At 40.1% G+C, this 13,380-nt stretch overlaps 1 protein-coding gene across 1 annotated transcript in view; it reads left to right on the top strand.

Moving 5' to 3' along the window:
• The window catches only part of cdh13 (cadherin 13, H-cadherin (heart)), a 338,039-nt gene extending 329,210 nt beyond the window's left edge, over positions 1-8,829 (top strand). The window contains exon 15 of the mRNA XM_034305493.2: positions 7,699-8,829. Coding sequence (XP_034161384.1) covers positions 7,699-7,706 — 8 coding nt within the window. The 3' untranslated portion in view covers positions 7,707-8,829. The remainder of the gene's footprint in view (positions 1-7,698) is intronic.
• The last annotated feature ends 4,551 nt before the right edge of the window (positions 8,830-13,380 follow it).

Genomic DNA, 13,380 nt, shown 5'->3' with positions numbered 1-13,380 from the left:
TCTTATCTACAATTCAATTCAATTCATTTTTATTTGTATAGCGCTTTTTACAAAGGTCATTGTCTCAAAGCAGCTTTACACAAACAAAAGTAAAGTGAAGTGTGTGTGTGTGTGCCGTCTCTGATGAGCAAGCAGGGCGACGGTGGCAAGGAAAAACTCCCTGAGATGGTGATAGGAAGAAACCTTGAGAGGAACCAGGCTCAACAGAGAACCCATCCTCATATGGGTTTACACTGTAGTGTGCGTGTGTGTGAGCACAATGTGTGTTGGTGTAGTCCATGGAAAACAGCTGAAGCGTTTTCGTGGCAGTATGAAGCATTGCCGGTGGACAGGTCCAGAGTGAAGGGGGGGAGGTCTGGATCACCGGCAGCTCAGGAGTGTAGCTCGGCAGAAGGAGAAGGAAAGTGGTTAGGTACACTCACAGTCACCGTGTGGAGATAAAACTCAACATCCACGAGTCCCCCAGATCTACTCCTTTGATAAAAACACTAGTCGCTAAATGCTAGGTTAAATAAATAAGTCTTCAACCTCGACTTAAACACTGAGACCGTGTCTGCTTCACGTACATTAACTGGGAGACTATTCCATAATTTTGGGGCTTGGTAAGAGAAAGCTCTGCCCCCTGCCATGGTTTTGGCAATGCGTGGTACTGATAGACAGCCTGCATCCTTAGAGCGAAGTAGGCGCGGCGGAACGTAAGGTACTAACATATCGCTTAAATACTGCGGAGCGAGACCGTTTAATGCTTTATAGGTTAGGAGTAATATTTTAAAATCGATGCGGAATCTTACTGGGAGCCAGTGTAATGTAGATAAGACTGGCGTGATATGCTCATACTTCCTAGTCCTAGTCAGGACCCTCGCTGCTGCGTTCTGAACTATCTGAAGCTTATTTATGCATCTAGACGAGCATCCAGATAGTAAAGCATTACAGTAATCTAATCTGGACGTGATAAATGCATGGACTAGTTTTTCAGCATCACTTAGCGAAAGTATATTTCTAATCTTAGCAATATTTCTGAGGTGGAAAAATGCTAACCTGCTTACATTATCTACATGGGCCTCAAATGAGAGATTAGAGTCTATAATCACACCGAGATCTTTTACTGTTAGACTACTTGAAACAGAGAGACCATCTAAAGTAACAGTGTGATCTCTAAACTTACTTCTAGCGGCTTGTGGTCCCAGTACCAGAACCTCTGTTTTTTATATCTACACCATCTTATGTCTCCTTACTTCCACAAACACAACCTTATAGCTGGTGTTTTAGCTTTTCATCTTAAGTGTGTTCATTTATTACCTGATATTCATAACCATTCCTACAATTTACTATAAAATCTATCTGGTTATCATCAATATCAGCAGGATGTATATTCCTTAAGAATATCGTGAGGAATCTTTCCCATATCCATGTGTCCTTTCACTGTTCAGATCACAGTACTGTAAAAATGCCTCAGTAATACTTTCTCTGTAATAGGATTTGTGTGTGCATGTGTGCTGTTCATGTGTGCAAGCTTTCTGCTTGTCTGTGTCACCTCATATATATATATATATATATATATATATATATATATATATATATATATATATATATATATATATATTTAACAAACATTACAAGTGTTACAGCTTTACCTCTGACTGTTACAAAGCACTGACAATAGAGACTTCTTACATAAATGTTAAATAAATAGCTTTTGACAGAAAACTTCACCATATAAACAATTATACACGTTTCTAATCCATTTACATGGAGCATCCACCATACAACTCCCTGTGTAAGTTGTTACTATAGAAAAGATAACTTATTAGAAGGAGCACATTAATATAAACCTGTAATTTGCCTTGTAACCTGCATGACTATCAGAGCTGCTGTTATAAAATTTATCACCAACATCTGGCCAATCAGAATCGGATATTCAACAGTGCTGTGGTATAATGCGAAATTACTAAACACTAATAAGACTGTTTGCAGTTATTGCAGAAGGTGGATGTAGTTGGGATGAATATTTATTAGTGTGAAAACAAACCTGGGATGATGACATCCTCTTCCAAAAAAAACCTAGAATTGATCCTGGATTTAGAGTGAGTATTAGGACTAGCCAAGTCTGAAAGCAGTCATCGAGTCAGCAGAGTGTGTTTGGGTGCATCCAGTTCTCAGGAAGTGAACTGCAAACAGCTCTACTGATCCTGAACAGAGATTCCCTTTCATCCATCTCTATGAGTAGCCATTTCGTTTTAAAGAGGGTGTGTGTGTGTGTGTGTGTGTGTGTGTGTGTGTGTGTGTGTTTGTTTGTGTGGCTGAATATCACCACAGTAGAGAGAAAATCCATATTTTCTGTTTTCCCTCCACTTCTTACAGATAAAGCACTCCAGTACTCTTGCTTTTTGTGGAGCCATAAATAATGTATGTGAGAGTGGGGAGCAGCACAAACATGTTCCATATGAAGGTACATAAGTATCTTGGTGTGGAGGTGCTCTTTCAGTGTTGATAAATCCTGCACCAAATCCTGCAGCTTACCCACTCCTGCCGTCCTCTAATTACACACAACAGCACATCGTGAGCACCGTGCAACAAGACCGATTAGTTCTGGCTTCACTACCACACACATGCTATCGTTGTTGGTCCCCACTGTGCAGGTTTGTCGCACTTTGAATACATTGCCTTGATTTTACCAAAACAAACATGTCTCTGTTTCATTCATTTGTGCTAAGAAATCAGAGGGCTAGTGATCTATCACATTTGAATACTCCAAATCTGGGCATGCTGAGGTTTGAGAGAAAGTAAGAAAAGGCAAGCAGTTAGTCACCACAATCCTCCCAGCATCGGTCAGCACCAGTTACAGGCTGATCAGATAGCGAGGCTGGATGAACAGTCAATGAATGCAAACACGGTTATCTCACATGCAAACAAATGAAGCTGTGCTGCTTCTCCCCACTGCGAGCCTAGATTTCCTATGGTGCACATGGCCACAAATGCTGAATGGAGGTCTGTGCTGTGGAATTCACACACTACAGAGATAGCAACAGTGCCCCCTGTAGGTCTGCTTGGAATCTGCACTGAGGAAACAGTCTTCAGGCATCATCATCACACTACAGCAGGAAAAGATTTAATGCAAGAGCAATATTGTTCTGTGGCTCCAGGAGTCAAGCAGCGAAAGGACTGTGTGTGTGTGTGTGTGTGTGTGTTTGTGTGTGTGTGTGTGTGTGTGTGTGTGTATATATATATATATATATATATATATATATATATATATATATATATATATATATATGTACGCACTTACCATCCACTTTAATAGGAACACTTGCTCATTTATGCAGGTCACACCATACTGTGTAAACTCTAGCGACTGTTTCACTGTGTGTGAAAATCCCAGGAGATCAGTAGTTTCTGAAATACTCAAACCCCACTTGTGGCACCAACAACCATGCCACAGTTAAAGTCACAGGGATCACACTTTTTCCCCAATCTGATGTTTGATGTGAACATTAACTGAAACTCTTGACCCATATCTGCATGATTTTATGCATTGTGCTGCTGCCACATGATTGGATAACTGCATAAATGAGCAGGTGTACAGGTGTTCCTATTAAAGTGGACGGGGAGTGTATATACAAGGTGTCCCAAAAGTCAGTGAAATAAGGTGGTCTGGTCTGATGAATCACATTTTCATTTACATCATGTGGACGGCTTGTGCACATGTGTCACTTGCCTGGGGAGGAGATGGCACCATGATGCACTATGGGAAGAAAGCAAGCCGGCAGAGGCAGTGTGATGCTCTGGGCAATGTTCTGCTGGGAAGCTTTGGGTCCTGGCATTCATGTGGATGTTACTTTGACATGTACCACCTACCTAAACATTGTTGCAGACCAAGAACACAACATCAAGGTGTTGGCCTCCAAATTCCCAAGATCTCAATCCGATCGAGCATCTCTGGGATGTTCTGGACAAATGGAGGCTGCACCTTGAAACTTACAGGACGTAAAGTATCTGCTGTTAACATCTTGGTGCCAGATACCACAGCACACTTTCAGCGGTCTTGTGGAGTCCGTGCCTGGATCAGAGCTGTTTTGGTGGCATAAGGGGGACCAACACAATATTAGGCAGGTGGTTTTATTTTATGGCTGATATATATACATACACACAGAGAACAATCATAGCCAATCTTACTCACTATTAATTGCTTCAAAACGAAACTCTTATTAACTCTTAAATACTGTAAAAATCTCAAATGGGGCATATGCATAGAAGGACAGAGAGCCAATAAGATAGCAACCTTCAGGCTTCTGAAGCTTGTGGCCAGAAAAGTTTACAAAAGATATCAGACACTCAGTGGTTGGAGGTTGAGATTAGCTCTGTCATGGTCCAGCAACTCTCATCCAAAGGGGGACTTCTGCTTCAGAACTATAATGTTCAAATTCAAATTCAACCAAGCCTTTAAATTCTCCATGTATTTACTATAACTTATTTCCACTTATTATGATCTAATATGAGCTGAAAAAAAGAACCCCAGTAATTATATGATACAACTTTAGCTCTAGTATAACGAGAGTATAACTAGAGTATACCAAAAGGGCAGTATGTGGAGACTGAGAAGCAGTAGATCTGAACTGAGCAAGACTTTTAAAGCCACTGCTAATCTGATAAAAGATTCTTGGAGGGCTGAAATGTAATTAATCCACAAACAGGGAAATAAGTCCAAGCTCCATCCATCACACAACTGAGCCACCGGCACTCCACTGAAGTTTTAAATCCCCTTTTCTGCCAAGACAACCGCTTTTACGCTTTTAATCTACTCTGACTACAGAGGAACCATATCTTGAAGGAAAGAAAAAAAATCCATCAGAATGACATTTAGCAGCATTTCCCTTTTTTGATCCCTCTGTGGTACACATGGTACACCTCACTGTGACCCTTTTTTTTTCTTAATTAATGTCAGTTTGAAACTTGAGGTATTTGTGGTTTCATTGTAAAGCCTGTTATTTAGTAAAAGAAAATGGAAAACAGTGCATTTGCAGTGGATTAGTGAAGAGGAATTGTTAAAGTTTCAAGTGGTTTTAATGTGGTGTAGCCGGATATATTTAGAGTTTCTAAGTGGCTAAGTGTAAAGTTTTAAGGATGAAACTTAGGCAAGGTCCCTCAACGCCAAGTTTGACAGCCATCTGCTGTTACATTTTATTTTGAGAACGACAGAGAGCCAGCCTGAGAAAAGGAAGAAAGATTGTGTATTATGTGAGCGGGCTGCTGTGGTGGAGCACAAGGGTCACATGTTATCATGTTTGCTTCAACTCCAGCTGACTGCTGCCACAACCACTTTCTTCCAATCAGGATGATCCTAATTAGATCAAACACTCTTTCATCCTGGTCCCTCAATCGTTCATTTTCTCCACGTTCCAGATCTGCAGCAGATTCCGGGTCTGCAGTTCCCTCTTCTGTTCTTCTCCTGGTAGAGGAGGTGTGTGTGTGTCTGTGTGTGTGTGAGAGAGAGAGAGAGAAGGTGTGTGCGTCTGAAGGTGTGTGCGTGTGTGTTGGATTATCTGTTTTTCACCTGACTTCATTGCATCTCAGAGAAGTGAGGTGAATTGATTTGGTTATGTATTTTTATGTTTCTCACTCTTTTTGCCTAAGGAGAAAGAATTACCTGGTGTGTCGCTGGGCCTCCGTGCGTGAATAAAGGGTGCAGGAGTCTCATTACATTTGCAAAAGACATTTTTGAAACAGAGGAGATTTTCTCTGAGCTTCTGAGCAGTGTTCAATTTTTATTTCCCTTTCAGATTCACTTAGGTCCAAAATACAAAAGTGGCTAGATAAAAAAAACACATAAAAAGAGGGGGGAAATCAATAGTTCTTCCTATTAAATATTCCCCCCATCAGATCTGGCACGCTTCGATCGGTCTAGCATTTCTCAGGCCTACAGGCCAATTCATTTCTGAACGTCTTGCAAAATTACAGCTTGCATTTTTCAAAACTGGTCCTTAATCTCATTTTGTGAATGCAGCCCAGGAGAAAAACAAGAGCAAGAGACAGAGAGTGGAAGATGGAGAGGGAAATAATACTAATAGAGCTAGTGAAAGATCCGGGAAGTCTACCCTCAATATTACTTTTGTACATGAGTGGATTCATTTGTCAGCCAAGTATCCAATACCAAAGTTCTGTTTTATTTGCTGTAGCATTATCTCGGTGTTAGAGGGAATGCAGTGTCATGTCCCTTTGGGATGGGACTTGTGAGCAATTCTTTAGAGTATATATAAAAATGATTTCACAATATAAATAAGCTCAATTACTCTATATGATAGAGAATTGTAACCAAAGGTCACACCGGACATTTAACTTGCCACTGGTACAGTATACACTGGTAATGTATACTTTTGCTATCCCTTTACGTTACTTATAAGACACCTTTCTGCAGCATAGTTCATTTGTTTGCTTCAATTTTATGCATACCATATGCAGTGAGATAAAAATACCAGCTAGTCTGCAGGAATATGGCATTTTTTCACCCACCCACCCACACACACACACACACACATGATAGCTATAAAAGTGATTCAGTAATATTTCTGTGTCATAACTGCACACACACACAAACGTGCACACACACACACACACACACACACACACGATAGCTATAAAAGTGATTCAGTAATATTTCTGTGTCATAACTGCACACACACACACACACACGTGCACACACACACACACACACACACACATGATAGCTATAAAAGTGATTCAGTAATATTTCTGTGTCATAACTGCACACACACACACACGCGCACACACACACACACACACACACACACACACACACACACACACACACATGTGGACAAGCACATAGAGATAGAGCAAAAAAAATTCCCAGAAGAACAATCAATCACTCACTTCAGTAACTGCTTTATCCTGGTCAGGGTCGTGGTGGATCCAGAGCCTATCCCAAGAACAGTGAGCATGAGGCAGGAATACACCCTGGATGGGACACAAGACCATTGCAGGACACTATGCACACACACATTCACACACTCATTCACACCTAGGGGCAATTTATAATAGCCAATCCTACTGAGGGGTGGGAGGTGTGAGGAAACCAGAGAACCTGGAGGAAAACCACTTGGACATGGGGAGAATATGGGAAACACCCACACAGACCAGAGCTCAGGATCAAGCACGGGGCCCAGGCGCTGTGAGGTGGCAATGCTACATGCTGCACCACAGTACCACCCCCAGAAGAATACACATATTAAAATACTCAGAAATCTATTCCTCTACCTTTTATATAAATAAATGCTGCAGTGGTTGTTAAAAAAAAAAAAAAAAAACTTGGGGCAAGCCAAATGCTCCCACAGATTCAAGATATTCCTATCCTTGTGGGGAAATTTGGTCCCCAATAAAATATTAAAAAAATATGCACACACACACACACACACACACAGTCAAAACATCAATAATGCAATGGCATGTTTACGTCAGCTGCCTAAACTTTTCTAAAGAATAAGCATCAGAAGTATAAAAACCTTTGAAGTCTTAAGATCTTCAGTGGTTTTTAATCATAAGTTTAAAGTGATATGTCTTTCATTGCCTTTTGATCTTTGATAAACTCAGTCATGCTTAAAATGCCCACTGTTTATTCTTTGCTCTCATGTTCTTTCTTTCTTTCTCTCTCTCTCTCTCTCTCTCTCTCTCTCTCTCTATCAGGCTTGTAAAGCTCAATCTGTCTGTTGCCCCCTTACAACACTGACGAGCATCTCCCAGTCTGTGCCCCCATCAAACCAAGACTGAGGCAACTGACAAGGACCTTTCACCACATTTCAGAAGACACCTTTAACTCCAGGCCCCCAGTTTATTTTGTCCAGCACCATCATAATTTACCCATCTCTGCCCCCCCCCCCCCCCCCCCCCTCACTCTCTCTCTCTCTCTTTCCCTTATTCCTTCCCTGCACCATCTTTCTCTCTCATACCACTGGACACTGTCATGGATGCTACTGCCTGAATGAACTCTCACTGGATAAGGATGTACCGGATGGGGGAAAAGCAATTAGACTTTCTGATGTATTTTATTTGTCTCTGGTAAAAGAGTACTGTACGAATTTGTTTACTAATGTAAGGCGAGGACGTAAGGCGTGTTTAGTCTGCCGTGACTGTGGTTTCTTAGGGCAAGGTGGTAGCCAAAAGCCTTCAAAGTTTAAAGTCAAATCTCTGGAGTCTTTATTTTTTGTTTTGGTTTTTATTGCATTAGTTGTTATGGAGTGGAAAATATCTTTATAGTAACGGTGTGAAATGGTGGTGGGGGTGGGGTTACAATATATATATATATTTTATTTTTTACCATTGTACAAATTTATTGATTAACTTATGTAATTTGACTGCAGTCAATTACCCCTCCCAAATAAAAGACAAAAAAACTGTATCTTTTTGCATATTTTAGACACTGTTTTCAGTGCTGTTGATGTATTTCCTCTTTTTCATGTATTAACTCCAGTTTTTTTTTTTCCAAGAATGTTTAGTTGAATCTAGAGTCCTAAACTGGTTTGCAGACTGTTTGTCTGTCTAACCCGTGTTTTCATGGCTCTGTTGGTATGACACTTGTCTCGGCATCCCCTTGCCTCCTGCAGAGAGGCCAAACAAGGCTGTCGGTTTGTCGGTTTGTATTTTGCGCTTGTGAGAAGTGGATCAAAAAAAAGAAAGAAAAAAAAATAACAAAATGTTTGTGGATTTGTGGGAAAGACCCCTTAAGTCCTTATAAAGCAAAGTAAACAATGACGTTATGAATGAGTTATGTGTGTCTTTTGCACTAATTTAATAAAGCCGTTACTGTACTTCCCACCACTTTGGATTTTTTTTTTTTTATTTATTCAAGGTCAGCTTGAGGTATCTTTGTGCAGAGCAGGTACTTCCTTTCCGAACCAACAGCATGAAATATGAGTGCACTCACATTGTAATTCTGAAAAGCAAATGGATCCTAATGGTGAGGTAATGGATTGAAAATTAAAAGATTCCACAGGGAGAGCCATCACAGCTTTGTTGAACAATTGCAATTTCATGTTGATGTGCCAAGCCTCAGAATAAAGGTCAACTCCCTGATCAGGCCTTATCATGCTGAAAGAGTCACCATGAAGCAGTGGTACTACACACACAGACACAGAACTGCAACAGCAATGCACCACACATGGAATGCAATGGAATAACCATGTCCAGGATGCGTGTATTGCCATTTATGAACACGTTTCTGAAGCTGAAGAACACAGCTTATTATTTTCTTCACGTTGTACATTGATGGTTTATACTGTTGATAAAGGACTACTGGAATTTCAGAACAATTTAATTTGTATATTTTCTTTGTTATATTTTCTTGTTCATAGTTACTCTGCTATGAAATTTACAGCTAGTTTTCAGAGCCACTGTGCTCGTTGGGGGACAGTTTTGCCAAACCTGGAATGGAACCAGAAACAAGAAATAAAAGCCCACCATGGTCTGGTCCCTTCACCCACCAAGCTACTACTACACCTGAGTAATGCTTAAAATATGAGGCAAACCCCCAATCTGTATCACATTAATGCTTTTTCTTTTTCACAGTTCTGTCCTCTTTACAATAGCAGACTCATTGTGAATTCTTCCTCATTTTGTGCTCCATCAATTCTTAATCACACTATGTAAATAATAGAGCCAGAGCCTTTTTCAGCTAAAGTTATACAGTATCAGGCCTGTCTTGGAAAATATTCTCCATGGGAGCACAAAGCACACAGCATTTCTGTATTGGAACAGTGGCAAGCTGACTTTAAATCAATAAATGATCATGGTACATCATTAGGATCAGAGTAATGAAACATAATTGGAACATGGCTTTGATTCTGATCACTGCAGGCAATGGAAGAGAGCCAGCTTTATGAAATGTTTATGCTCAGATCTGATCGGAGGCTACGGGGACAGCTGAAGCATAATTCCTTCTACGATCTGCTCCTGGCTGATGCACAGAAGTTCAGGACTTTCCACTAGTGGTGACCGTGTCATATGGTTAACTATTTGTGATTCCTTATGTGATTGATATTGGTATTTTATGATATGCTTTGTTACAATATGTTACATGCAGTATATATATAAAATATAGCTCTGTTCCATTCTCAAGGCAGCCTTAGTGGCCACATTCTTCGAATATACTTGTCTCATTTGGCATCACATTAACCAAAAGGGAAGCTTAGAAGTATTGTGGTCACCTACACTGTTACCATGTATCATACGTTTAGAGCATTGCTTATTCACTACTGCTGGTTAGTTTACGTGAAGATAATTTCCAAGTTAGTGATTTTCTGCTACTGACACGACTAAAGTCCTGTTGGCTGAATAGCATAGCTAACTAGCAAGATAACTTTAGTGTCTAAGACATTACTAGCTAAATTCAATTCAGTCTTATTTGTCTTGCACTTTTAACAATATATATTGTTACAAAGCAGCTTTACAGAAATCCAGGTCTAGAATAGTGATAGTGGCAAGGGAAAATTGATTGTCATCTGATTTGGTAGATACACACAGTTATATGTCATCAATATAGCAGTGGAAGCTTACCATATTTTCAAATAATTTTACCCAGTTGCAACATATTTAAAAACAATAAAAGTAGCCCTAGAACAGAGCCTTGTGGAACACCTAACTTTACTTTTGTATGCACAGAGAAGTCACCTTATAAAAGTATTGCACTAGTTAGTTCTGTTCAATTGAAATCTATTTTATCTGTATGTACTTTTAACAATAGGTATTCTCACAAAGCAGCTTTACAAAAATCCAAGTGTAGATATAATTCCTAGGTGATAGTGGCAAGGAAAAACTCCCTGAGATAACATGAGGAGAGGACTCAGGTTCATAAAGGGAATATTTCATAGAATAATATACTTAATCATGATTAACAGAAAAATCAGATGGGATTTTAGGGGATTCGGTTTCACTATGTAAGGCTTCGGATAATCTCAAATATGCCTGATGGTTACAAAATATTATTGTATCAACAGTTTAGTCCACCATGTTTGTCAATTGTTCTGATTCAGGGAACAGATTTATGGGATCATGCAGTGATGTCTTTGACATGCAGGTCCTCAGAAAGCAGCAACCTTCCAAATAGGACAGCTTTTATCTAAGGAGTGTGCAAATGCTGTCCTAAAATACTGTCTACCTAGGGAACAACCTTCTGATTGAAATGCAGTGCACATGGTATTGACCCCGTTCTGTAGTTTTATTTTGTGTAGTATATACTCCTTGCATTTTATATGCTTAGTTCCAGTATGTAACTGGGAAGTGATGGTCCACTTCTCTGTCATCAAGGACACTGTCGCTTTTCAGTTCACTGATTTGTAGCATGGAGGAATCTCCCTCCCTCTATCCCTCTTTCATAGGTGACTTAGTGCGGATTTGTCTCCCCTGGGCTGTGAAATCCTCTGTGAGCACCCACCCGTAAGATGATAGAGAGCGTCAAGCCTCTCTCATTACCAACCGATCAACTCTGAGTTTTACAGACACATGTAGGACTTAAACATCCACTGCTGACCTACATTCCCTGTTCTTTTTTTTTGCCTTTTCTATATTCTGTAGTTCATTGTGAATGTATGTATTTTTCCAATGTGAAATATGTGATGTAAGCAAAAGTGGGATTGTTTACTTCAGCTGCTTTCTGACCTTAAAAAAGAAAACAGAAAGGGAAAAAAATCACCCTGTATCTTTATAATCACTAGGTGAGACATGCTGCATTAGAAAGGTGACATCACCAAGTGTTACAGCTCAGTCAGTGGTGTGTGTGTGTGTGTGTGTGTGTGTGTCCCATGACTGACTGAGTACACACACTGTTCACATCTGTCTCACTTTGCTGGCAACAAGTTAATAAAAAGCAGCTCATCTCTAGACATTAAAAAATGAACATAGGAGTCATGATTACTCTTCTATCTGTCATCTCCTGCTTCTGTCTTTCTCCATCTTTTTTCCCTCTACTCCTAGCCTCTTTCTTTCCCTGACCTCTGTAGCTTTGTTATATTTTTACAGTAGTTGCATATGATTAATACACTTTGCATACACTCTTAGAAAATAGGGTTAAATCTAGAAGGGATTCTTTAGCTTGTCCACATAGAAGAACCTTTCAAAGTTCTATGTAAAACCTTGCAACAAAGTTTTCCCATTTTAGAGAGGGTTCCAAGTACTCATTGGCCACATTATTAGTATGAAAAATGTATCAAAAAATGTGACTCTGGCATGGTTGTTGGTGCCACAGGGTGATTTGAGTATTTCGGATACTGCTTATCTCCTGGGATTCTTTTTCACAACAGTCCCTAGATTTTACACAGAAGGGTGCAAAAAAAAAAAAAAAGAAAGAAAGAAAAGAAAAAAATCATTCAGTGAGCAACAGTTCTGCAAGTGGGAAACGTGAGAGAGAGAGAATGGCCCAACTTGTTCGAGCTGACAGGAATCCTATACTAACTCAAATAACCACTCTTTACAACTGTCATGAGTAAAAAAAAAAGCATTTCAAAATACACAACGCATCAAACTTGATAGATGGGCTACAACAGCAGAAGACCACACTGGGTTCCAGGGTTCTAGTCTTGTCAGACAAGACTGTCTGAGTCTGAGGTCACTGGAAAGGTGTTCGACCAGAACATATTGACGTCAAATGTATATATACCTTATCTCCCAACCACGGCCCCAAAGTACCCATGTTCTCAACATTTTAGTGTTTCTTTGCTCCCAAATGTACAGGACAAGGGGTACTCCAGTACTCAGGTTGGGAACCTGTGCTTTAAGCAATATTGTGGTGTAAATCTTCACACATACATTCAGCATAGGGATGTAACACAATATGACCCTGGGGATGAGCAACAGCTGTCTGAGACTTAATTGTTTCTGCAGAGCTCCTGAGGAAAGGGGAAGTGAGAATACTGTGCAAGTTCATTTTGTTGACAAGCCAGAACCCACCGAGTTCTTTACTATGTGTATGAGTTTGTGATGCAGAGAACTGTATCTCTCTCCCTCTGTCCCCATTTAGACTTTATCTATCACTAGTGGCTATGAGCGTGTGTCTGCAGCTTTTATCTTTCTCTGTGCTCACATTTATATGATCCTGCCCTCTATCTGGACCTCTGAGTCACCACATCTCGATCTGAAAATGCAGAAGCACCATTCTCTACCATGAATGAACACTAGCACACCTGAGCTTGGTCTCCAAAAGGACATTTCTTCGAGTCTAAGACAGGCAAGAACAAGAAAGATGGAGATGACTCCACACCTGTTAGCATATTGTTCTAGTGGGCAGAATTCCATTCTCACCAGAGAATGTGTTAGCTGGGACTTTCTTTCATACACGGGTAAAAAAAAAAAAAAAAGTGTGCTCGCGTAGGCACCATG

Source organism: Pangasianodon hypophthalmus, chromosome 6, assembly GCF_027358585.1.
Source record: "Pangasianodon hypophthalmus isolate fPanHyp1 chromosome 6, fPanHyp1.pri, whole genome shotgun sequence".
NCBI classification, from domain to species: Eukaryota; Metazoa; Chordata; class Actinopteri; order Siluriformes; family Pangasiidae; genus Pangasianodon; species Pangasianodon hypophthalmus.
The sequence above is the reverse complement of the archived record's forward strand: the minus strand, read 5'-3'. Positions and strand labels throughout refer to the sequence as shown.